The sequence below is a fragment of the Artibeus jamaicensis genome, unplaced genomic scaffold, assembly GCF_021234435.1.
Source record: "Artibeus jamaicensis isolate MK-2021 breed Jamaican fruit bat unplaced genomic scaffold, CSHL_Jam_final contig_3176, whole genome shotgun sequence".
NCBI classification, from domain to species: Eukaryota; Metazoa; Chordata; class Mammalia; order Chiroptera; family Phyllostomidae; genus Artibeus; species Artibeus jamaicensis.
The window spans coordinates 5,296,685-5,323,105 of record NW_026521740.1 but is presented as its reverse complement, the minus strand read 5'-3'; the positions used below and the strand labels follow the sequence as shown (position 1 = coordinate 5,323,105).

At 39.0% G+C, this 26,421-nt stretch overlaps 1 protein-coding gene across 3 annotated transcripts in view; it reads right to left on the bottom strand.

Moving 5' to 3' along the window:
* The window catches only part of GRM1 (glutamate metabotropic receptor 1), a 319,639-nt gene that overhangs the window by 60,084 nt on the left and 233,134 nt on the right, over positions 1–26,421 (bottom strand). For all 3 annotated transcript variants that reach the window (XM_037144977.2, XM_037144978.2, XM_037144979.2), the window contains exon 3: positions 22,838–23,073. In XM_037144977.2, the coding sequence (XP_037000872.2) occupies positions 22,838–23,073 (236 nt within the window). The remainder of the gene's footprint in view (positions 1–22,837; positions 23,074–26,421) is intronic.

Below are 26,421 nucleotides of genomic sequence, written 5' to 3'. Positions count from 1 at the left end.
TCTGCCCTATACATCAACGACACATTTCTAAAGACCATGGAGCCTGGGCCAGGGTCTGTGTCTCCCTGGGTCTCAGTTTCCTAATTTAAAAAGTACCATGAATGAGTCAGATTATCTTCCTGAAGTTCTCTTTCCCCTCTAAAGTTTGTATAACTTTGCTTCTCCAATTCAACATCTATTGGTACTTAACAAGCCCATTCACAGACATTATCCTTTTAAGTCCTTGTACAACTGCGTAAGCATAGGTTCCATTGTCACACAAATGAGAGGAGACTGACTTACAAGTCAAGATTAAGGAGATATGCCTTTATTTTCCTTCAATTAATGTTTTTTGTTTGTTTGTTTTTTGTGAAGAGACTTCTACTGAGTAACACCTTAGGCCTCTTATCTCACCTAATGAGAGGAGAAGAGGATTCATCTTATAGGCATATTTAGAAAAAGAAACTGGGCATGCTCAGTTCAACCCCTGTCTCTCCCATCTGGAGCCAGATCCTTGGCAGTACTCAGAGTTTCTGGTCGGTTCTCTGGCATCTGGTAAATGTGGGCTATAGTTATCCAGCTGGGCCAGTCGGCTTCACGGGTTCATCTGACCGGTCCTGGGGTCAAGTGTTCACAAGTCTATTGTGGCCACACCTGCAATCCATGTCCACAAGTCAGTTTGGGGTTTTTTGTTTGTTTGTTTTTCATTTTTTGGGTTAACTTTTAAAATCACACATGGTAAAGTGAAGAAATCTTTACTGTACAAATCAACAACTATTTACACACCCATGTGACTGCTACCCAGATCGTGCATGCCACAGAGCGTTTACATTTACTGAGAACTTCCTTAGCTTATCCCAGCAATGCTTCATAAGGCTTGCATGTGTATTCCTTAAGTATTTGATTTTTATGGTACTTCTACAATTCGCGTCTTTGAATTCTTTTAAATTATTTGCTGCCAGTATGTTGCAACACTACTGATATTTGTATTTTGGACTTGTATCCAATTCTTCTTATTAATCTACTTTTAACACAAATTGTTTTGTTTTCTATGTACACAATCGCATTGTTAATAAAGCATTTTATCCTCATTTGACTCCTAGGTCTACTTCTTAGTCAGATCCAAATTTGGAAAGGAAGTACAGTGGCTGCCCCACTGAAATCTCATGGGTCATGAATTCCGGGTCATGCAGCTAGCAAGGACAAAGGTGGCAGCCTCCAGAGCAGGGCTGGGTCCTTGCCGAGTGGCACTGTGTATGCAGGAAGCAGCCCTACCCAAGTACCAGTGAAGTTCTGCAACAGACAGGACATTCCTTAAAATACAAAAGTGCCATGGGAAACACTGGTACACATAACTGTTCCTGGAGAAAATACTCTGCTGATTTTCTGGCATTCATAGCTCTCTACTGCCTGTTTTTGTCTGAGAGCATGACATGTTCAGTAACTTATTTGACGTACTCCCAATTCATATCGAAATAGAAAGGGCTGTAATGATTTCACATTGTTGAAATATCAAGCAAAGAAAGAAAATAAAATTCATACTCCTTTAAAAGACTAAGTGTTAAATTAACTAAAGGAAATTGAACTGGGTCATTTTTTTAAATAATGATCTCAAAGAACAAAAATGCCCTCAATTTTTCTTGAAGGCCTGGGCCACTCAATCTTTTTTTTTTTTATCCCTTTCCTGGGAAAATTTGTGATAAGAAATAATTCACAATGGGCTAGGCTTGTATGAGCTTGTCTAGAATCTGTTAAGTTTTTTGTTTCCTCTGAATCTGTATATTCTTCTTTCCCTAAAAGGTTTTCTCTTCTCACATCACAGAGAAATAGGACCTCTCTACTACCTGGTGTTTTTATTTATTAAAATGTAAATTAATGGGATTACCTCAAACTAAAAAAATTTTTACATAGCAAAGTAAACCATCAACAAAATAAGAAGACAACCCACAGAATAAAACATATTTGCCAATGATACACTTCATATGGAGTTAATATCCAAAATTTAAAAAAACTTACAAAACCCAACACTAAAAAAATCCAATTAAAAAATGGGCAAAGGGCCTAAATAAACACTTCTCCAAGGAGGACATACAGATGGCCAATAGACATATGAAGATGCTCAATGATGCTCAAAAGATGCTCAATGTCACTAATCATCAGAGAAATGTAAGTTAAAACCATGAAGTGATATCACCTCATACCTGTCAGAATGGCCATCATCAATAAATCAACAAATGCCAAGTGCCAGTGAGGATGTGGAGAAAGAGGAACCCTTGTACACTGTGGGTAGGAATGCAGATTGGTGCAGCCATGGTGGAAAGCAGTATGCAGACACCTCAAAGAATTCAAAATAGATCTGGCTTTTGACTCTGCAATCTCTCTTCTGGAAATATACCCAAAGGAACCCAAAACATTAACTCGAAAGAGCATAGGCACCTCTATATTCACTGCAGCATTATTTACCGTCACCAAGATACGGAACCAGCCCAAGTATCCATGGATTGATGAGTGGATAAAACAATTATGGGACATTTACACAGTGGACTACTGCCTTTTCATGACAGGACTACTCCTCTGTCATAAAAAAGAAGAAAATTTTAGCCTTGTGACAGCCTGGGTGGACCAGGATAATACTATGCTAAGTGAAATAAGTTAGTCAGACAAAAAAATTCCATACGATTTCACTTGTATGTGGAATCTAATGAACAAACTGAACTAACAAGTAAAAGAGGCAGACTCAGCACGAGAAAGTGGGATAAAGCTCTTGGGGTGGGAGGTTAGCGGCTGGGGATTGAGAGAAATGGAAAAGGGACTCGTGGACACGGACACGGACAACAGTGTGGTGCTTGTGGCAGGCAGGGCATAAGGGAGCTAAATGGGAATGAAAAAATACAATAAATTAAAAAAACTAAAATGTATGTAGTAAAAAATGTAAATGAACTCTTATGTAAGATGGAAGAGAAGAGAAAAGGATCATTTCATTGAACACGTGGTATTGTCACTGTTATTAGTTGAATTTCTGTTGCCTAAATCTACCTGGTCTTAGCACTTGTGAACAATATAGACTTTCTTTCTAAATGCACCATCACAGTCTATTGTTAAGGGAGAGGCGCCCCAGTTATAAAACACACGCATAGCATGTTCCCTGCAAATTGATGATAATTATGGTAAGCTTTCAATTCCCTGAAAATACAATCGCATTTTAGCAATTGTGTCTTTCAAAAAATTGCCGTGTGCGTGAAAAACAAATGAGGACGATCGCTGATCTGTTGGACTGATGCTGAGGGTCAGCTGGCAACATTCGGCTCAACTGTGGGGCCCTCTGTTCCTCCACAAAGAGAAAACAAGAGCAGCTTGATGGGTACCTTTGCTGTTATTACTGACCTGGCATGAAACACTGTCCTGGAGTTATAAACCACCCCCCTGGGGTAACTAATCCTTGCAGGTCTGCAGTAAGCATGTGGCAAGTAATCCTGGAGATGGAGTAGGTTACAGATTGCTGGCTGCTTTGGCTAGTGTGGGGAGTTAGAGTGCTGTTAATATCCATCAGGAAAGAACTCCATTCTCAAACCTGTTTGCTGGGTCAGAATCCTTGCCAAGCCTCTTCCTCTTAGACCCTTCCACACTCTAAGCAGGCGTATCTATGCTAATAGCACCACTTCTACTTCTTTATGCGTAATAGGAAACATGCTTTCTTTTCTACATGTTAAGGAGTTTGCTGGTTTAGTGCAATTATAGTCCATTCTGAGTTCTTGTCAATGATCTGTTTCTTTTTATTATCTCTAGTTTCATGCTGGGTGTTTAGATGTAATAATAGGTAGAGTGGACTTTGCAGAAATCCAAGAGCAATTTGTGAGAACTGGATTATTTTCAAACTTTCTCATCTTGTGGCACATATAAACTAATTACTAAAATTCTGCAGCACATCAAAAAATTTTTTTTGCTGGTCTGTCAAAAAAAGATACAGTTTGGATTCATTCACACCCGACAGCTATTGTTGTGTTGGCTGTTGTTGTTTTTATTTGACAATTAGTCCCACGACTAGTTGGGTATTGAATGTTTTAAAAATTCTTGTGGCACGCCAGTTAAAAATTGCTGCTATTTATCTCTTACCTATTTAATTAGCATCTAACATAGCATCTTCTAGCAACCAATATAGAGTCTTATTTATTACTAAAATAAAATAGGCTGTATGCATTAGCATTGTAAATCTACTTGTATGATTAACTTCTGATGAATATAATACAGTATCTATAACTCAACAGAACGCTGCACATAAAAGATTCTACTTTGTGACATATTAAAGCATTTTATATCTTTCAGCCCTTTTCCTGGAATTTGTATGCCAATAGGATCACATGGGAGTCTGGAAGAGAATCCCAGGCAGACTCTGAGATTTAAATATAGGCTGTAAGTTTCCTAACTATGGCAGCATCACCTAAGAATGGGACACACCGTGAATTTCCACTTGCAGTTTGTTTCTCCAGGGCACTAGCAGTTGATATCTTACATTGACATTTTGTGTGCACTTGACAGCCCACATAGACCACAGTGTTATCTCTCCCAACATTGCAGTTGTTGGGATTTCTTGAATGGCATATTGCTTATTATTGGTGTCTCTCGATAGCATCTCTCAAGAGAATAGGCTTAGGAATTCCTAAGGGTTTAGTAACTCTTGGCTAGTGAGACTTTAGTTAATATCTGTCATAAAAATTAAAAGAGTAGTTCCTAAGATTTATGTTGTCAAGAATTTACAGGCAGAGTTCTAATATAGGACTCAGACTTTATCCAGATCTGCTTGGGTATGTCAACCCCTCTCTTCATGTTGTGAAGGGCATATTTACAGAGACAAGAATGCCAGATGTTGATTCTATAAGGTGGTACTTGAGAGCTCACAAGGCCAATCCAAATCTATTAAAATTATATTAAGGAATGGAACATAAGCATTACATTCTAATTGGTCCAGTTGTCCTCATGGGGTAGAAGTTAACAATTCTGAAACATCTGCACATACATATCAACACTGAACAAATAAATGAATGGAAGGCATATGATAGAAGCCAAGTTTATCATAGTTGAAGTGGGAAGTTACAGATAAGCAAAGGGGGAAAGCTAGAGTAAACCATGTGTTACTGGTATCAAGGTGAAAGCATCATTATGAATGTAAATTTAGCTTGATATATATATAATTAATTTATACAAAAATAACTGTACATACATAGTCATCATGCAAACACATTTGCATGGGGATTAGCATGCATATATTTCCCAGCTCCATCTACTGAAGCAACAACACAATAGCAAAAAGCACACCCAGTGCCCAGATCTTGGCTTTCTAATGCCATTCTCTGATAAAAAGGATTAGGACTCTTTTGGAAAAATAACCAATTATAGGGCTGGGGTAGGAAATATATAAGATAAATCTGGAGAATCTTGTAGTACCAGAAAGTAAGAAGGTATTTAAAAAACAAAATAATGGAGCTACGTCAAGGGGACACAGAGGCAACTCAATTTCCAATGGGAAAAGCTGAAACAATTTGAGCAACAAAATAAATAATACAGCATTAAAGTACAGCCCAAGAATATTTTAAATATGAGTCCAAACTAATATAAATAAATAATTTAAAAATGGTGGAGAGGGGACATATCTCTAGAAGAAAATTACAATTTATATAGATATTCTTTCCTTAAGAAGGTAAAGCATAATTCCCCACCCATTAAGTGTGAAATACACTTAGTGACTCCCTTTCAAAGAGAACAGCATACAAGGGGGGTGCTATAGAAAGATCTGGAAAAGCCAGTACCTTAGCCAGGTTTTCAATGTTAACTAACATCTTCAGTGTTCAATTGAAAGGGCATACTCTTGATGTATTGTTGAGGAAGACACTTTACTTCTGTTCTCTTTCTCCCCAAAACCCTTATAATCCCAGTCTGACTGAGATAACTGGGTCCAGAAGAGATAATGCCATTGAATGTGGTTGGTAGGGTACATGAATGTCTCTCATGAGATGGACAGCAATTTTAAAATTTCACCTAAATGCCATCTGGTGTGCTTGAGTTATTGCTATGTTACAAAATTACACACTTACGATTTTGTAATAAAAAGTTTTTATGTGATAAAAAGGGTTGTTATTGGTGCCAGACCCTGTACATCAGCCAAACTCAAGTTTAGGGACAGTCTATAAAATACTGTACCTAAAACCTGTCAAAGTCATCAAAAACAAGGGAAGTTCAAAATTTTTCACAGCTGAGGAGCCTAAGAAGACATGAAAATAAATATAATGTATAATGCCCTGGATGGGATGTTAGAACAGAAAAAGAAAACTAATGAAATATGAAAAACTCTGAAGTTTAGTTAATAATAGTGTACCAGTGTTGGCTCATTAATTGTGGCAAAGTAACACAGCAGTATGAGACGTTAACAATAGGGGAAACTGGGTGCAGAGCCAATGACAACTCTGGTATAAATTTGCAACTTCTCTTTAAAACTATTTTAAAATACAAACTTATTTTTTAAAACACACATTAGCATCAAACCTAGCCCAGCATTATGTAATAAGAGATCATGTGATCACATGCTTCATATGTTACAGGAACTTAATTAGGTGCCGTATGTGTATTATTCACCTCACCATGACTTATGGAATGGGTGCTATTGTTACACTCAGCTTCCTGGTGGAAAAGCCAAGGACTAGCAGGTCAAATGACTTGTTCAAGATCACACAGCTGGATAGTGGTGGTGACTAGCCCAGCCCCACCTGGCTGGACTCCAGAACTCTCACTGTTAGGTACTGTACTGCTCTATCTCTTGCTTGGTTATAGCCCAAGAGTGACATTACACTCAGTAGGCTCAGGGAGATATGTGGTATTTGAGACCACATGAGGAAATATTTGTGTGTGCAAAATAAAATTTGTCCTTGACTATAGGTTATGGATCATCTATAAAGAGAGCTTGTACACATTTCATGACATGATGAGGTCACCATGATTTATTTTAGTGGGTGATGCTGGTACAGAGGCAGACTCTTTTACATGGCTCTTTCATATTAATGCTCCATTTGTTACTATATACAAAAGGTTAAAACCGACAAAAATCACTTGGAAAGAAACACACCACTAAAAATCAATATTCTATATTCTATGACCCTCAGACTTACCTTGCCACAGGAAACTATTAACTGATTTCCCACAGTTTGATCTGAGCTCCCAGAATGCTCCAGGGTCATTTTCTTAAGACACAATTGTTGTCCACGCACTTAAAAAGCTAGAAGTGCTCCTTCTGTTCTAGGGGGAAACTCTCACTGAAGGTTAACTTAAGAAGCTAATAAAAGAGTGGACCTGGCAGATACATAGTCTTGGTTGGAAATATCCATTTGAAAGCCACATGATCAGAACAAACTACAAGGAGGCTTGAAAGTATACAAGAGACTCTCAATCGGCACCCATGTTTTAAGCCTCTAATTTACCATGGGTCAAACTCATTTTCACCGGGGGCCACATCAGCCTCGCTGTTGCCTTCAAAGGGCCCAATGTGATTTTAGGACTTTATAAATGTAACTACTCCTTAAGCGAGAGATGAGCACTGCCACAGGGTAGAAACAGGTGCTGGGCCAGATAAAACAAGGTAGAGGGCTGGGTTTGGCCCTTGGGCCTTGTGTTAGCCACCTGTGTTTGAGGTCAGGCCTTTGCAAACTAACCTTTGCTGGAGTTTATCAAAACACACTCATCAAAAATGTGCTTGAGGAACATATGGAATTTAGCATCTCTGGGCCAATATTTCTGTTGACTGTGGGACTTTTTAATGCCTTATGGGAACTTTGCTTTCTAGGATGCCAGGTGTTACACCCTTTTTGGATGATGCTTCAATCATGGGATTCCGTTTGACTGAAATAACTGGGCAACATATCAAGATTTTTCCCTGATGGCTTCTCGTTATTCTTAGATGAGGATATATGAAACAAACATACACGTAGTCAAGATAATTCTTTGCACTTATTCCTTGTTCATTTTTTGTATCCAAAGTGGACTTTTCCTAGTGTAACAAAGGCGATTACCTTCAATTAGAACTTGGAATGTCCATGAAATAGATGTGCCTCCCGTCCTCAAAGCATTTATTTGATTCTCAACACAAAACAAGTATACAACTCGAGAGAGAAGGAGGAGCTCAGAGACCTTAAAACCCACAAAGCACTAAAGGTTCAAAATTGAGACAGCAGAAATGATGGGTGTGGTGAGTCATAACCAAGGCTACATTAAAGGAACTGACAATAGATACCTATAGCTCATCATAAAGGTAGGAGTCTAGACAGGTGTAGACCTACACCAAAGCTTGTGTTGTTTGTGGGCCATGCTGGTGCCAGCTGTAAAACTCAGTGATAGTATAACTCGTTTACACCATGTGCGTGTTTCTGCACATGTTTTTGTTCACTTGCACAATCTTTGGGTTTAATACTTCTATGTGTGTGCATTCAAAGAACTGTGCTATTCTGAGCCTTGGCATTTTGCAAAATTCTTCAAGTGAACTTAATGTAGAAGAGGAAGGTTCTTTCTCATTAACACAGGGCATGCTGAGCTGTGATAGCACTCTGACAAGGTTAGAGATATGGCATTGGTCCCCCTGAACTGATTTCTTACACAGCTAGGAACAAAAAAGCAGCAGCATAGATGAATTTTGTCATTAACAAGAGAGTCAGTGCAGAGATTAGTTTGTTGAGAAATGAGCACTGGAACCAAGGTGTGTATATTCACCCTGTATGTGCTCACAAATATTTGCAGGCAAGGATCAGATTGATCAGTACAACACTGCCACATTGATCAAGTATGGCAACTTCTTGTGGTGAGGTTAACAGGAAGATGATTAAAAGCATCTCTAAAAATGCTGGGCATTGAATTTTTAGTAGTGCCCCCTGAAAACGCAAAGAAATGTAAAGTGAAGGCAGTAATGGCTTCCTTTTGCCTCAACAACTACTGAATCAGAATCACCAGGTATTTCTAGAACTGCTCATATAGACTGGAACAGCATAAACTTGCCTTGGTGGATTGTTTAAATTATATTAATCCAGGAAGAAAAGACTGTTTTGTGTACCAAGCAATATTATGGCTTATGGTTAAGTTTCTGTTGTCCTTGGCTTCCTTGAATGTGAGGTAGAGACATGGTTTTCAAGCCCAGAGTAGACAGGGATGTAGAGGGAAAGGTGAACTGAGGGCCATTTTGCTGCCAAGAGCCCACCACAACACATCCCCTGTTCCTACTGCTCATTGCAAGACCCCATCACAGTGTCAGAATAGACCCTGCCTGCAATGGAAGCACGGCTTGTTTGTTTTCATGCAGCCGTAAGAGTTCTTAGACAGCTGTCTTCATCATCTTAATTGTGCACATGGCGAATGATTGACAGCTCAGGAATGAGATAATAATCTCGCTGAGGCTTGATTGTTACTGATAGTGACTAGACTACATTGAAGAACACTCAAAAGGAAACCTGATATGATGACTATAAGCTATTATCTGAGATTATTGAATAAAGACTGATATAAAATAAAGCATCTATTCAATATATTAGTCAAATTAGGAGCTCTTAATGTCTGTAGAAATACAATAAGCTATGTATAAATGTAATAAATGAAGGGGGATGTTCAGGCAATTATTTCAGTCTGAAGCAGGGAGAATGTTCTTCAAATCTTTCTTAAAAGATACAGTCAAAGTTATGTTTTATTTTGAACTTGTGAATGGAGTGTTGTTGGAAGAAAGTTGTCCAAGACTCACACCCATTCAGTTCTCTGATGGGATAAAAAGGGATGAAGATAACAGGACCAATAATAATAGAAATTTATGTGATAATAGCAGTAGAAATTAACAGCTTTTAGAATAAAACTAAATGAGAATGTCAATTCATTCATTTAGGTTATTCAACAGAATAAGAAATAAATATTGTATTGATTGCTTTCTCATTTTGAAAGTCACTCAGTCAGTTATCTATGGTGCATGTTCCATATGAGGGGGAACCCAAAAAGAACAAGAATTATCTTCTGGAGCACGGGCCTTGAAGTACAGGCTTCCCCCACTAGAGAAGTGTTCTAGGAACCCATTTGCATCATTGTACCAGCTGACATTGTTCTGAGAGTCGTCTGTGTTTGGCTTCAGTGAAATTTTTTGAGCACCCTTTTAACATATTTGCCCAGTTAATGATGGGTGATTTAAGAGCTCACCTGCCCACACCATGCTCAGCAGTTCAGCAGTTTTTGACCAAAAACAGCATGACCCCCAAGCCCTATCATCCCTAATCACTGGATCTCACCCCTAGCTGCATTTTTTGTTTCTCTGGATGCAAAAAGCCCTCAAAGAGAAGCATTGTGCCAATGTGGAAGAGGTGGGAAAAAATGGCAAAAACAAAATCAACAAGTTCAAAAATTGTTCTGAGCAATAGAAAAAAATCTCAATAGGTATATTACATCAAATGGAAAGTACCTTGAGGTGACTGAGTTTAAACATGTAAGAGTGAATGCATGATTTTTATAAATAAATTCCATTTTGGGGGTACCCACTCATATGTTGAACACTGGGCTGTTTAAATACTATGGAGTGAAACTGTGTGGGTCCAAGTCTTAGCACAAGGCTGTAAGAGAGGAACCAATCACTGTGGAATTTTAGGGGGGCTTCATGCAGGAGGACAAACACTTGACTGCTGCTGAGCAAGCATAGAACATGAAGCAAAGAGAGGAGAAGGAAGAGGAAGAGGGTTTCTACGTAGTAGAAACATTGAATGAGCCACAAAGGGGAAAGGAAATACTGAGTATATAGAGATAGGAAGGATCCTCTATTAATTTGGTTAATAAAGATAACAGTAATACTATAATTATTGGTTAAATTTTAAATAGTCACTCAGGGTTTTAGACTTGAAGCGATAAGCCAAAGGGAGTTCCTACAGTCTTTCAGCATAGAAGGCTCAGGTTTCTCTGTGGAGCCTTTTTAGTCCTAATTTCCTTGATGGCTGTCTAGTCTATGGTGACTGTTCTAAACACGCATAAACTCATGAGTCTTCTTCTAACCTATAGACACTCACATGGTCCAGAGGAAGATGAGTGAACTAAACAAGCAAAGAAAGCAAAGCTAATGCTCTCCTGTTTGTTGGAGGCTGTGCCCCAACCCAAATTCAGAATAAAAATAGAGGGAGAGGCCTCGTAGAAGCCTTGTCAGACCTGTGCTCGTTAGACCCGAGCTCGTTAGACCCAAGAAACGCCAGCGTTACTCCATCTTTTTCCTGCCCACCCAAATCCAAACCCTCTCATTCTCCAAACTCTGAGCTTGGATTATACTACCATCGAAAAAGGCAACTCACAATTTACCGAGCAGAGCTGGGAAATACCTATTAGAGAATTCCGTGTCCTTCTTGAGCTTGTGCCACCTCATTGACCCGTAGAGCTCCTACTTGTAAAATGTGAGGCCTTCCTCTTAACCACTGATACTTATGTTATGGAGACAGACTAAAACAGTGCCTAGGGGCTTCAAACCAGTTGAAAACAGCACATTACATAAATACAAGTTACAACACTATTAATATGTTCCTGGCTAAGTTTCAAAACCACAGCCAAGTTCTGAAGCCTCACAGTATGCATGAAGCAAGTACAAGATGCTTCAGATTTAATCTGCAAAATGTCAGTCAGTGAATGGGATCTCTTATTTGATTATTCCTGACTGAAGGCAGAGAGTAACCATAAAACACCTGCAACTGGAGAATTAATCAGCTTTAAGAGTGAGACTGCACAATAGATTTTTTTCATTGAATTTTGGCTGAATTTCAAAGGAAAAAAGGCTTCTAAGTGAAAAAAAGTTATTTACACAGGAAGTCATGCAAGGCTGAGGTCCGATTATATATCACCAGGAATATGGAATATACTTGGGCTGAGAGAAATAAGGTTTTCAAGATGAGGACCTCCAGGTTACGGTGATTTATTAGTGGGAAACAGGGCCCATGGCACACTAGTGGCCTGTGAAGTTTCAGATAATGACGTGTCAGGTGCTTCCCACCCCGTGAACCACTCTAGTGTGGCATCTCTGCTTTCCCTGTGACTGTTCCGTCCCTGCCGGACATAAACTGTTGGGAGGGAGAACAGCAGGCTTGCATTCTGCTCTTAGTTTATTCCTACTGACCAGTAATAAATTCTGTGAATCAGTAATGAATTCTGGCCTTGGCTTTCCCAGATGTATCCAGGAGGATAACAGGCTCAACTTTCTATGCTTTATATGAGGAAATTTATGTGGCACTTGGGTTGTGTGGCTATGCACTAGACAGTAAATCTGTCTGGGTCCAGTTTCCTTATCCTATGAAGTAACTTGAGTTCTAATTATGCCTAGATCTTTATGTTAAATGTCATCCACAAGCTCAGAACAAAGCCACTCAGTTCCAGGCATGTAACCGACAGTCAATACCCATGACGGCCACAGGCATTCAGGGGACTGACAAGGATGACTGAAGAGCGCCACTCTTTCTGGTCACTGGTTTCCCCTCCTCATTACCCAAACCTTACACTGGAACTAGTATTTAGGCTCGATGTACCCATATTTTATTTTTCTACCACCCTTCATTCCTGTTAGAAATTCTAATTAGCAGCAAAATCGTTGAAGGGCGAGAAAGGCAAAATGGGGAAGAACAGAGCATCAGCCCAAAGAACAAGGATTTAATAATAATAATGTACGGTTTAACTGTTCTCCATTGTATCTTCCTAAACTTAAAAGAAATAAATATTGGGGAGAGAGAGAGAAAACAAACCAGACAATCAGCACCTCAGGAAACAAATTTGGGGTTTTGTAAGCCCTGGCAGACATACTGCCGCTGTTTGCACCCCTGGGAGGAGGAGCTGAACTCTTTCCCACAAACAGGAAACTTATCGGGGAGCCCAAGTGTCTCCTACCAGCTAAATCCTACCAAATGATGACAGATGACTCACCATCTATGTTTGCCCACCTTACTACCAGGAAATATAGTAAATCTGCTTCTAATTCCCTTCCTGACCATTGTCCTAAATAATAAGCACAGACAAGTATTTCAGTTTCCTGAAGCACAGCTATTGATGACCAACCCTTGTTGTCATTTTGGTAATTTAGAAAACGGAGCCCACAATTCAGGACCACATTAGGGACAGGGGGAGAAGACTTGTTACTCATGTTGGGAGACCCCCCAAAAAAATTTTAAAAAGCAAGCACCTATTTGAGGCAAATCAATATCTGCTAAATGTCGGCAGATACTCCTCTGAGTGATTATATTCCGGGCTTACTAGATGGCAGGGGTGCCAAGCTCATTCAACTAAAATAAGAAAGAGTCTTTTGGGAAGACAGTATGCTCTGGAAATAGGTAAGAACTGAGAGCATTTAACATTTTGTGGTAGGCAAAATGGTCCCTACAGAAGCCCAAGCTTCTGGAAACTGTGAATGTTACGTTACTTGGCAAAGGGAATTCGCAGATATAATTAAGGTTAAGCACCCCCCCCCCAACACACACACCAAATATGAAGATTTCTCTGTATTATCCAGCTGGAGCCAGAGTAATGCACCAGAGGACAAACTGAAGAGTTTGGAGGCTTGAGAGAGACTCGGCCCACCCTTGCTGAGGCAGATGTATCGAAAGCACGAAAAAGCATGTGGGAATCATAGAAATAGCCACCTGCTGGGAGGCAGCAAAGAAACGAGGACCCCTGCCCTAGAGCTGCAGAGCGCAGGACCGAGCAACACCTGAGATGCGTTTAGGAAGGCTTCTTCCACAGAGCCTCCTGAGATGCTACACAGGGCTCACCCGAGCCACGTTATACTGAGACTTCTGACCTAGAGGACTAGGAAGTAGCAAATGGATGTTATTTCAAGGAGCCGACTTTGTGGTTGTTTGTTAAGGCAGCAGTGGAAAACTAACTCACCTCTCATTGACTGATCTGCAAGGTGGATTAGCCTCCAGACCAGGGCAGAAAGTCAATAATAAGAGTGCCCCACAGAGACACCAACTCGCTTTTATATTTCATGAAATTGGTCTTCACAATAAATACTGCAGTAATCTAAGGATAGATTTAAGACCTAAAGAAATTTTCATGTCCTTGAAATGATAAATGGGCAGTGTGCTATCAATTCTAGTCCTATGGTTTTTTTCTGACTTCTAAGCTATCATATATTTTGAAAGCCCATTTTTTAACCAACCAGCTGACATGAAAGCCATCCCTCAAAGGAAATTGTTGTCCAGACTATATTGTTTACTGCCATTTACCACCCATCTCCATAAACATACAACCACTACAAGATCCAGCCATTCTACTCCTAGGACTTGACCCACAAGAAATGAGAGCACATTTCTATGTAAATACTTATACACGGATGTTCATCGCCACTTGATTTGTAGTAAACGAAAATTAAGAACAACTTAAATGCCTATCACCGGGTGAGTGGATAAACAAATTATGATATATCCATATAATAAAACACCATTCAGCAATTTAAAGAAATAAACTATTGTGATATGAAATACAATGTTGAATCTCACAATTATTATGTTGCATAGAAAAAGGCAGATAGAGCCCCGGCTGGTGTAGCTCAGTGGATTGAGCGCAGGCTGTGAACCAAAGGGTCACTGGTTAGATCCCCAGTCGGGACATATGCCTGGGTTGTGGGCCCGGTCCCCCAGTGGGGGCCACATGAGAGGCAACCACACATTGATGTTTCTCTCCTTCTCTTTCTCCCTCCCTTCCTCTCTCTCTAAAAATAACTAAATAAAATATTTAAAAAAGAAAATGGCAGATAGAAAAGAGTTTGCATTCTATAGTTTCAATTGTATTAAAGTGTAGAAATTGTAAATTAACCATAGTGACAGAAAACCAGTAAATGACTGCCTGAGGATTAGGATGGGGAAGGCTGGGGAGAGTTGGGAGGGAGCAATTTTCACTGTGACACAAGAGGAATCCCGGGAGTGATATGTTCATTATCTTGATAATCGTGACTGCTTTTAGGGTATGTACATGTGCCAACATTGATTAAATTGTGCAGTTTAAACATGTGAAGTTTACTATATGGCAAGTGCACCTCAATAAAATAAAAATAAAATAAAGTGACTAAAAGAACCAGACTCCAAGCATATTTGTTCATAGCCATCAAAGAAGAACTGTAGCTTTTTATAATAGCTGAAATTATTTTTTTCTTCATGTGAGATTCCTCAGCAGCGACTGTGTACAAATCATGAAATGCAAAAGCATAGTGCTGATAAAAAGTAAAAACTAATAAACAAAAACCTCACTTTAAATGGAGTCAGCAGGCTTAAAGAGAAATTTTTCGCCCATATAGTATTCCCACACTATTGACATCAGTTAACCAAAAGTGACACCTTGCATCTCTGACAGGAATTGACACTACTTTACTACCTCGGCAGGAAGAAGAAAAGATTCTTTCTTGCTCAGTAACAGTATCTTAGCCAAGGGGAGACTGACATGACTCAGCCAATGCAAAATCGCTATACTTTGAAATTTCAGTTTCCTCCAACGAACTCTGTTTACAACAGCCCCTCCCAAGTCCTTTGTTTATCTTCAATTGCGCATGCTTTGCCATTATCATGTCCTGAAATGCAATTCTTTGTTATTCTTGAATAAACCCATTTTTGCTGGAGAAACATCTATCTATTAGTTTAAGGTCAATAGAAGTGACAAAACAAGTAAGATGTGGAGGGACACTATATGTAGACTTTTGGGACAACCTAATTATCTACTAGCCTCTCATGCCAGGGTAAACTCTTTATGAAGAACAGCTATAGATTTTAATCATTAAAAATGCTCAGTCTTAAATTTGTTCAGAAGGTAGGCTGGACCATGGAAGGGAGCATTCACTATTGGAAATATATAAACTGTTTAATATGGAGAAAACTGATCTAACTGAAGAATTTTTTAATGGATTGAACCAAATTTTAGTAACCATGGGTATATGAACCTTAGGCTGATGACCAGATAACTATATTGTGAGTATCACTAACAGAGTTTACTAGCACATCCAATGTTATACAGCTGTAAACTAAATGTTTCTATAAAAAGATGAAACAATAACTGGCCACTGCTACACTGTGTGGGAGGCCTGAGAGAATTTTCATTTTTACAGCACAAGTGTGCATCTCCTTTCTGCTAAACATCATTCGAGGCCTTTGAGAACAGAGTCAAGATGTATATATAATAAAAGGATGCAAATCCTATGTCCCTGCATGTACCATTGAGTTTTAAATGATAGCCTGTGCACATCTTTCTATAAATCCATCTAATGACTAAGATGGCACAGGATAAGGAATGGCACTGGGTTCAAACAGGTGAGCAAAGACTAGCCTGGTCTTTGTAGGGACCAGTCTACCTTATTTAGGGTGGCTGTTGTATGGGAATCACAAAGCAGAGTGGAAGATGTCTCGTAACATCTTTCTGCTGTTATAGTCGGTCAAGATGCTCAACAAGTGATCATGCTCAAAATACTAACTTGTGAATTAAATTCAAATAACTGTAGAAGCGCTCAGACTTGCTCTATGGGACTAGAAAACTAGAACGCAGCACTATTCAATAGAACTTTCTATAATGATGGAAGGGTTTTGTATCTGTGCTGTCCACTAGATGTGGGCAGTACAGCCAATATTATTTCATGTGTCAATAGCCAATATGTGGCCACTAGCCACATGTGGTTATTGACACATGAAATGTAGTTAGTGAGACTGAGGAACTGCGGTGTCAAATTTTATCACATTTTAATTAATTTGAATTTAAATATAAACAGGTACAGAGGGCTAGTTGCTACCATATTGGGTCAAATTTACTAATAAGAGATAGGCAGACCAAGACTGCGCTTATAGCATGATGATATTTTCAGAGCTTCATCTACGTGTGATAATTAATGAGATTTGCCTGAGAAATGATAATGTCCAGATGTGACACAGGGATAGTTCCTTTTTATTCTTCCAACTAAGAGATATAAACACATTTGCTATTGACCGAGTATTTGTGTCCCCTCAGAATTCATGTTTCAGTCCGAGCCCCTAGTGTGATAATATTTGGAGACAGGGCTTTTGGGAGGTACCCTGCTTAGGTCTTGAGAGTGGAGCCCTCATGGTAGGATTAGTGCCATTACAAGAGAGTTTGCTTTCTTCCTCTCTTCCCCCACCAGGTGAGGAAGTGCAAACCACTCTCACCCGAATCCAACCATGCTGTCACTCTGATGTTGCTTAAGCCACCCAGTCTATGGTGATTTGTTAGGGCCACTCAAACTGACTAAGACATCATTCGAAGCTTCTGAAACATCTTTCCATAAAGCAATTTCTCCCAGCATTATACGAGAGCCTGCGACTATTTTGTTTTTAGGGCGTTTGGCTCGGCACAAACAAACCTGTTTGTCAGAACTTTCTGTGTGCACACCAGAATTCCTAAGTATGAAGTTTTACTGCCTGGATAAGGGGGCTTTAAATCTTCTGCACTGTACAATCTATAAAAATCCCTCACTTTGTTCCATGAGATACAGGGTGCAATATTGTACCATTCTTCTTACAGGGGGAAAGACTATAGCATTGAGTTGAGAATATAATTAAATCAATTAAGAGATTCATGTAAATTAAACCAACCATATTTTTCCATATGATAGTCATGAATTATAAGACTATGGATACCTCTTATCAGCTATTTTTGCTACAGTAATGCTGCATAACAAACCACCCCAAGGCTTAGTGGCCTAAAATAAATGTACTTATTTAGTTAATAAATTAAGGGGTCAACTGGGAGGTTCTGCTATTCTGGGTTGGACGTGACTCATCTCAGCTGGGCTTGCTTACGTGTCAATAGTCAGCTAGTGAACTGGCTGGGGACTGACTTATCCAGGATGACCTCTACTGAAAGGTCATTCTATTTAGGCTCCATCTTATTGCTCATATAATAAAAGGCTAACTCAAGTTTATACATATAGCTGAGGAAGGATTCCAAGAAAGAGAATGGCAGTAGGTCAAAACTATTAAGGCCTAGAATTGGCACTAATAAGCTATCAGGTCAGTCCAAATTCCAGATGTAAGGAACAAAACTCTACTTTTTTAATGCAAGGAACTGTAAGGTCATTTTTCAAAGAGCATAAACACAGGGAGGGGTGGAGAATTGTGAAGTTTTCCATAATCTCTAATTAAAGTATTAATTTCCACATTGAAGGCAAATATCATCCAAGAATGAAAGTTGACATTTGGGCCAAACTTACAAAGTAAAGAAGAAGTTATTATTTTAGAACCTACTGGGCTGAAATAAACTGGAACCTACCTCAGTTTATAGATGACCTTAATCGGGATCAAATAGTAATGGGCTAATAATATCCAATCTTACATAACAAGGTAATTCAAAATAGAAATTCCATGAAGTTTGAACTCTAATAATGAAGAAAATATATTGAAAAATTAGTACCAATCTAAGAATCATAAATGGCAGTCTCCACGCTATGGGAGCAAGAGTACTCGTGCTTGGGAGTCTCGACATTCCGTCATGTCAGTCAGACTGCCTGTCGTTATAAGTCCTGGTAAACATTACAGATGCCATCCAAATTTTTTATTTTATCTTGTGTAACAATGGGGATAGTAGCTCTAAAAAGTGTTGTGCCTCTCTGTTCCTAGTTGATACAAAGAATAAGGGGAGAAGTAAAATTAGGCTGTAAATTCACTACATCTTGAAAAACACTTATGAGGACATAGCCTGGTAAACCCATACAGGTAATATACTGTTAGCCACAGAAAATATTGTTATTGCCATACTGCAAGATAATAGTAATATGTTTTTAAGAGATTCAAAAGGGAAAAATCCAAAAATAGTAACAAAAACCACCACAAAACCTTCTGTACCATATTCAGTATTTTATTATAAGAAGGAAATTGGAAGCAAACTAAATGTCCAACAACATAGATAGTTAAGTAATTATAGTATTTTCATTGGGTACAATATTGTGGAACCAAAAATGGTGTTTATAAAGGCTGTGCATCAACATCAAAAAGGAAAAGTATAATCCTAAGTGGAAATAAGATAGAGAATTGTGTGCAAAACAAAATGATAAGAGTGTGTAGAATTCTATGCAGTGCTAGTGGGAGGTACCTTTTGGAACTCCTTGTTTTTGAGAGCCTTAGAATGTTCATATCTTTTGACTAAGTTACTCAATTTCTAAAGCTATATCTAAATAATTATCTGAAATGAAAAGTTTTGGAAAGAAGAACTGTTATTACATTACTGAAGCTTTTCTCTCTTTATTTTGTAAAGAACTCAAAACAGCCTAAATGTCTAGAAAGAATGTAATGATTAAACAAATTATAGCTTGCCTATTTGCAAATTATATAGCTATTAAGAATATAAACATTTAATGACAAAATAAATTTATAAATTTAAAAGATAAGGTAGTATTAATTTTAAAAGTGGTATATACAATAAAAATCACTGTAAAAAGCAGTATATAAGATAATATTGCTATTTCATTTAAAGCTATATAGAGAAAAATAAAAGTACACCAACAACTTAATAGTATATTTAGTAGAAATATATAAAAAGTGTAACAGTGATTATCAGTGGTTACATAAGGACAATTTCTGAATGCTCTTACTCTTTATTATTCTTTCTTATATTTCCAATTTGTATATGGTGAGGTATAGTATATATTGCTTTGGTAATTAGAAAACAACTATAAAAAGCCTAAGTAAAAAAACGAAAAGAAAATATACTAGCATTAAGTTAGGATTATTGATTAAGGATTGTATACTTGTTTTTTCTAATTTTCACATTTTGGACTGTTGTTATGTTAAACTTATAATTTCCAAAACTATAAATTTTAATGAGATGATCTATGTCATACCTTATTTATTTTCTGGTAGTACACTAATAATAACACTTTAGATTTATATGAGAATTGACCAGTAGTAGAATCTAATACTTGTACTACTTCATTTGATTCTCACAGCACTGGTGTGAAGTAGAAATCACCACACCACAGTTGCAGAAACTGAGGCTCAGAGGTCTGCCCGGTCATGTGGACCAGTGGATAGACCTCATACTGCCAGACCTCATTGGACCAGTGTGGGACTCAGTGGCCGTGTTTCCCAAGGCAGTGTTCTCTCAGCTCCCACGGACTCCCTGCAGTTCTCCCTGGAGTGATAACACACTGCGTGCATCATTGCAGACATGACACAAATGCTGTAAGCAACTAAGATGTTTCCCAGGAGAGAGTGACTTCAACTCGCTTTATAACCACTCTTTCCACTGTCCCCGTAGTGATTATTGTTTTAGAAGTTGGACTTTGATGTTCCAGTTAGTGATTTTCCAACACACCTCCACTCCCGTGATATTCTCAACTAATGAAGCAGTGATATAGTCTTTGCATGAAGTACTTTTTAATTAACCAGTGATTCCCAAGTTGTTCAGCCTGGGTTTGGGACTGGCAAGCTATATTCAAACTGACAAGCTAGTACACATGATCTCTTCATTTAAATAGTGACATCTGACATTAAGCTCAATAAAGATTTCTACAGAAACTTACTGTCATATCAAACTTTTCAAAACACACAAAGCGACCCAACTGGAAGAAATAAAATGAGTGATAGAGATAGTAGCTATCGATAGTATGGAAAGGTTAATTCTATTTCCTCACACTAATTTTTATAAATGTGTCTGCATATTAACTTGAAGATTGTGAAATTTCTTTGATATTCAAGGATCTCAACTAGATAAGAATGATGTCATGAAAGTTTATATTGTTCTTCAGTAACAATAGCTAATGGCTCATTTCCCAGAAGTATAGAGATTAACACTGAAGGACAAGGTAGGTTTACATGAATGTGTACACACGTGTGTAGCACAAATGCTGCTAAAGATAAAACTCTAGGATTTCTACAGCAGAAAAGATCGATATATCTTATGAATTAGTTCCAAATAGAAAAAGTTAAATAAGCCTCCTGCCTTCCTTAGAACTAAGAACAATGGGAAATAGTTGTCAAACATGATTTCAGAATAAAATGTGTGTCTATTAAGGGTTGTGATCACATAAGCTGTTAAAAATAGCTTTGAGAGTCAAACATAAGAGAAATTAATAAGTTTTAAAATTGTTGTTTCCTGCTGTGAACATTAACTAAGTTCAGACTTTAACCTTGACATTTGCATGTCCGGTGACATGTAATATTGTACAAGGCTGCAGAGTTCTCATTTTTGTTTGAGAGGTCAAATCACAAATTTTTTTTATTTTATTTATTTATTTTTAGAGAGGGGAGAAAAGAGAGAGAAAGAGAGGGAGAAAAACGTCCATCAGTTGCCTCTCCCACATCCCCAGCTGGAAATCTAACCCACAACCCAGGCATGTGTCCTGACTGGGAATCGAACTGGTGTACTTTTGCTTAGTGGACTGGCACTCAGTCCACTGAGCCACACCAGCCAGGGCTGTCACAAGCATTCTCTTAGAAGTCCTCACATAAAAACATCCAAGTGTGTTTAATAAGTGTGCTTCTGAAATTTTCTAATGAACCACAATGACAAAGTGGCATCTATAGTAGCTTCACACATTGGCATCTCAAACTTGTCCAAACTTATTTTTGTTTGTTCTTTATTTCCCAGCCCTTATATGTAACATTACTAACAGCATCTCTTTTGCACTTTTTTTTGTTTTCTGCTGTATTTCCATCTTCTAGAATAAAGCCTTGCACATGGTAACTACTCAATAAATTATGTTCAATGAAATGTATTTTATTTAGGAATAAAAGTCCTTAACTTTTCTTTTTTAAAAAGGTAACACACATTGCCTTGCTACACTAGAAGAATGTCAATTAACTCATTAATTGGTTTCTAAGAAGTGACTGAGATACCAGAGTCCTTGTTGTATGGGGTTCTGTGAGGAGTGTACTATACCTTTAAAGATTTCATGATTTTAGAAAACAAACTCTTTATAAGTATACTCTTCCTCTCTCTCTCACTGTATACAGTGTTATACATGAGTGTTGTATGAATAAATGGGTTCTAGAGTTTTCTAAGTAATATTGGCTCAGCCTAGGTACAGGAAATACATGTCACACAACTATGCTACAGTATAAATTTGGTCATGGGTAGAGTCCTTAATGCCTGCACATCATGCTGTTATGAACCTAGGATGGACAACTGGCTTTGAATGACACCATGGTAGACCAAAGATGATCTAAATTTGCAGCATGAACCCGGGAGAACAACATCTCTATGCATTAATGATAATACTCACAAAAGTTACCATGTGAAGAAGAGGAGGGTGGGGATGCAGAGGACATCCTTCAGAGTTGACCAAACCCCTGAAAGACCTGGAACAATGTGCTAGTAAGTGAGGCATGAGAAGTGCCCCCCTCACGGGGAGCTGGTATTCTAGTTTACAAATGACAACAGACTTTCTTGTCACCAAAGCCCACATATATCCATGTTGGTGGTGCAGCCCTGGGTGACATTATCTCATGTTCTCCTGACTTGTATATTGAGGCAAGTCACAAAGAAAAAAAGGGGATCAAACCAGAGCTGCTTACTTAGGTTTGTGGGTGGCACTTACTAAACATACCTGCAATAAAATTTCTTTCCTCTCAGATACCTGAATTCTCAGTTTCCTTCTTTTTTATTGGTGTTATTTCCTCTTACCATTTGTTCCACCAAAGACCAAAGCAGTCTTTCCAGAATGTAGAAACATAAATCCTTGGGGCAATACACACTCCCTCCTCACTCCAGCTATTTTATAAATTAAGATGGCAATTTAGTCTTTTTTTAATCTCCAGCTTCAGCGCCTTCTACTCTCACTCAACAAGCTGTAGTGAGGCTGTAGGAGGTGACCGAACTTTTCAGCTGTGATTTTGTGAACACGAGTTACCTGTGCAGATTCTTTTAAAGTTCGGGTTTTCCAGAAGATGTCCTGGTAGGCGGCACTGGAACCGATGTTGCCAGAACTCAGGGAACCAGGGATTCCTCGTATTAGTGTCCAGCCTTAGTTTCAGAAAATAGTCGTCAAATGACCTGACTTCTGGAGACTGCAGCTTTATTGTGATTCCCCCATTGGCTTCCACCTCATAACCTTCAATGACTTCATCTCTGTCTGCCCATCCATCACTAAAAAAAGAAAAAGAAAATTCAAGGTGGGGAGAGAGATAAACATCTCACAAACAGAGCTCAGGCTTGTGCATGAATGAAGCAATTCATCAAGACTGAAGTCTATGTTAAGCCAGCAACACTACCCATGAAGGACTTCTTATGGTGGAGACTAAAAAGCTGTGAAATAATAATAATCTTGTTTCACTTTCACAGTAGTGAAAGTGATGATGAAGATGATGATAAGAGCAATTATAAGAGCTAACTTTTATTGAGCATTTACTAGCCATCAGATTCTGTGCTACTCAACCGTGTACTAAATAAGATGTTCTGGATCCAGGTGAAACTGGGCCATGGATCCAGGCCATCTGGTTCTGAAGTCCAGTGCTTTTTATAACCAGACCACAAAACCTATCAGTTCCCATCCTGACCAGGGAAAAATGAGACTCAGGACTCAGGGTCTTCACATTTAGAGCTCATCAAGGTTTCAAGGTTGCAGTCAAGACCATCCTACAAGCTGCATTGCATGAGGTAGAACATTACTTTAGTTCAGAAACATGACAACCACAGATTTTGCTCCTAGGCATTGTTCAATTTGCATTGCTTAGTAATGACCAGAGGATTTTCCCTCTTCTAATGCTATTTCAAATTAACAGCAGTAAAAGAAAACAATTTCACTCCCCCAAATAAAATAATCCTCCTGCTCACCAAATGGGAGTGCACTGATATTTTATTCAGTAGATTTGAATTTTTATTTGATCACCTTCTAGAACATTCATATCTTCCATGAATGATGTAGCTCCAGTTTAATTCAAGAGTACATATAAGCCCGGCCAACCGTTAGATGAGTGGTTGTGACCTCTCCCCAAGAAAGTGCCAAAGAAAAAGTGCACTGAACAGAGTTAAACAGGCAAAGAAGCCTTTATTCAAGACTATTCCCACAGGACAAAGGCTGAACATAATCTTCTAGAACAAAAGGTGGGAGGGCGTTTAAGTGCTAGAATGAGCTAGTAAGCACCTGCTGGGGAACACTGGGCAGGGACCGGGGCTTGGTCAACCTCTGCATTTGGTGATTGTCCCTCATCTAAGTCATGCTCCCACCTTCCCACAGAAACTGAGAATAGAGGTTTGCTGTCATTTTTGGTGCTTCCATTTTGTAAGGATGGCTCCCAATTCCCTGAGAAAAAGTTTCTCTGTTATGAAACTTGCAAAAGGCTGGGAGAAAATGCATACCTCAAAGGGATGGAGAAAGAATTTATAATGGCATGTTTTTGGAAGTAAATATTCGAAGAGAAAGGAAGTGAGTCTTTCCTTCCTTCCTCTCTCCCTTCCTTCCTTCCGTCCTTCTTCCCAGTTTTCTTACTTCAGAATTAACACCCACTATGTGCCAGGTGCTCTGCTGTGCTCGGAATTCAATCCAGAATGAGACATGCTATCGCTTGCCCCTACTGTTATAGACTTGAGGGGAACACAAACACTAAACAAGAATTTTAAAAGCTATAAAGGCAAAGGAGAAGTGACCAGTAACAGGGAGAAGGGCTTGAGGGTTCAATTTAGTCTGGCGTGTACTATGTATGTGAGTGTGGGTGGGAGAGGGATGGTTAGGAACAGCTTTCCTAAGAAAGCAATGTCTGATCCGAGATTCAACGCCTTAGTCAGGCGAGTGGGGAGGATTGATATAGAAGGTTCCTGGTAGATTTTCTAACTCACAAGGGCGAGCACAGCTCATTTGAGACTTTAGAGAGGCAGGTAAGTGGGAGCATGGAGAGGGTTGTGGCAGGAGATGGGGGCTCAGGCGTAAATCCTGCCCTGGGAACTGTTAGCCTCAGGGCTACAGGAAGACCTCCAAGTGCCTTAAACCCATTTTTAATGAGCCATTCATCTGCTCCCTGGTCCTAAATGACTTGAGCAGGTTTCTGTCAAGTCCTTTTCTGATCACCATCATTTACTATGGATGGCTCGTCACACTGATCAAAGAAAAAGAAGACAAACTTATTTATCTTTGTATACATTCCATCCACTTAGAAAAGCCCAGACTGGTTTAATTATTTAGATTTATCCACATTCACATCACAGCTACATCTACAGCCATTTGAAGGCCTGAGACACACAGTTCCTGTCCTGCTGAAAAAAAGGGTAAAAATAAAATCAGTCAGGCTTTCAAGAAATTCTGCCTGAGAGTATATATTTAAAATCAAAGTGATTTCTAACTTAAAGAAAAGAATTACTTTTCTGACATAAAGGTTAAGCTTGAAATGTGTGTCTCCTCAGGGTTTAGTATTATGGGAGATGTGTTTGTGTAGTCTGAAAAGAAACTCATGATTTTTTAAAGTGAAATGAGCCTGATAAGATGTTTATTTGCATTTCTTCTTTTTAAAGCTCAGTTTATAAAAGCAAGCATCACATCTGAGTGCTGGAAGCAGAGAAAGTGTGATTTCCCACCAGCACAGAGAAGCACATCATAGAAACAAACCTTTGTCCGTGAATACAGATCATTATAGAAGTCATATAATTGAGTGGAGTGGAGTCCTAAGGTCCCTCTGCCATAGGCCAAAGCCCCACCCCTCACTTCTAATGACCTCTTTCCAAAATTAGAGTTGGTGTTAAACCCAAGAGGTCACAACATCAAGGAGAACCAGACGTGATAGAGAAATTATCCAACTAGGATAGTTTGACTAGGACATCTTTTGAAGTGTTAGTTGCTAAAGTTTTGTGTGAGATCATTAATTTATCACAGGTAAAGTGTTAGGAAATGCTAACAAATTAAAAGTAGCTGAAAAACACCATAAAGCAACTCCTGGATTGTCTAGACTTCAGTTATTTTGTCTACCAAGCACTTGTCCTATGTATTTACAGAGAATTTTGAAAGATTCTCTTTGTTGAACAGGACTGCGATTTTTTACTAGGATTGTTTTGTGTGTGTGTGTGAGTTCCATGCAAAGCCCACTTGAAAAGACAGAGCCAGCACCTTGCTGATACCTGGTGCAGGTGCTCTCTGCTGTTGTTAGCGGTAAGGGTGGTGGCAGACTGCACCTGACCAGAGATGGCCGGCAGGCACCTGCTCACCCCAAGTGTGTGGGGTGAGTCCTGCTGTGCTGGGGGCCCGCCAGCCTCAGGCGGTGCTGGTCTCTCTGTGAGGCGCATTCATGCCTCTAGCAGCTTCTGCTGCTCCATCTGGTTCCCCATTACGGGTTCTCTTCCTTTCTGGGGTCTGGAAATAAAACTGCATAAAGTGGATGGACAGGGTGAACGGTGATCGGGAAGCTGCATGTCCTAAGTACCAGAACCTTCATTTCCTTTTCCTCCCCCTTAGCATTTATATGGAGCAACTGCTTCACAAGGCCGTTCTTCCCTTCCCACAAAAATCAT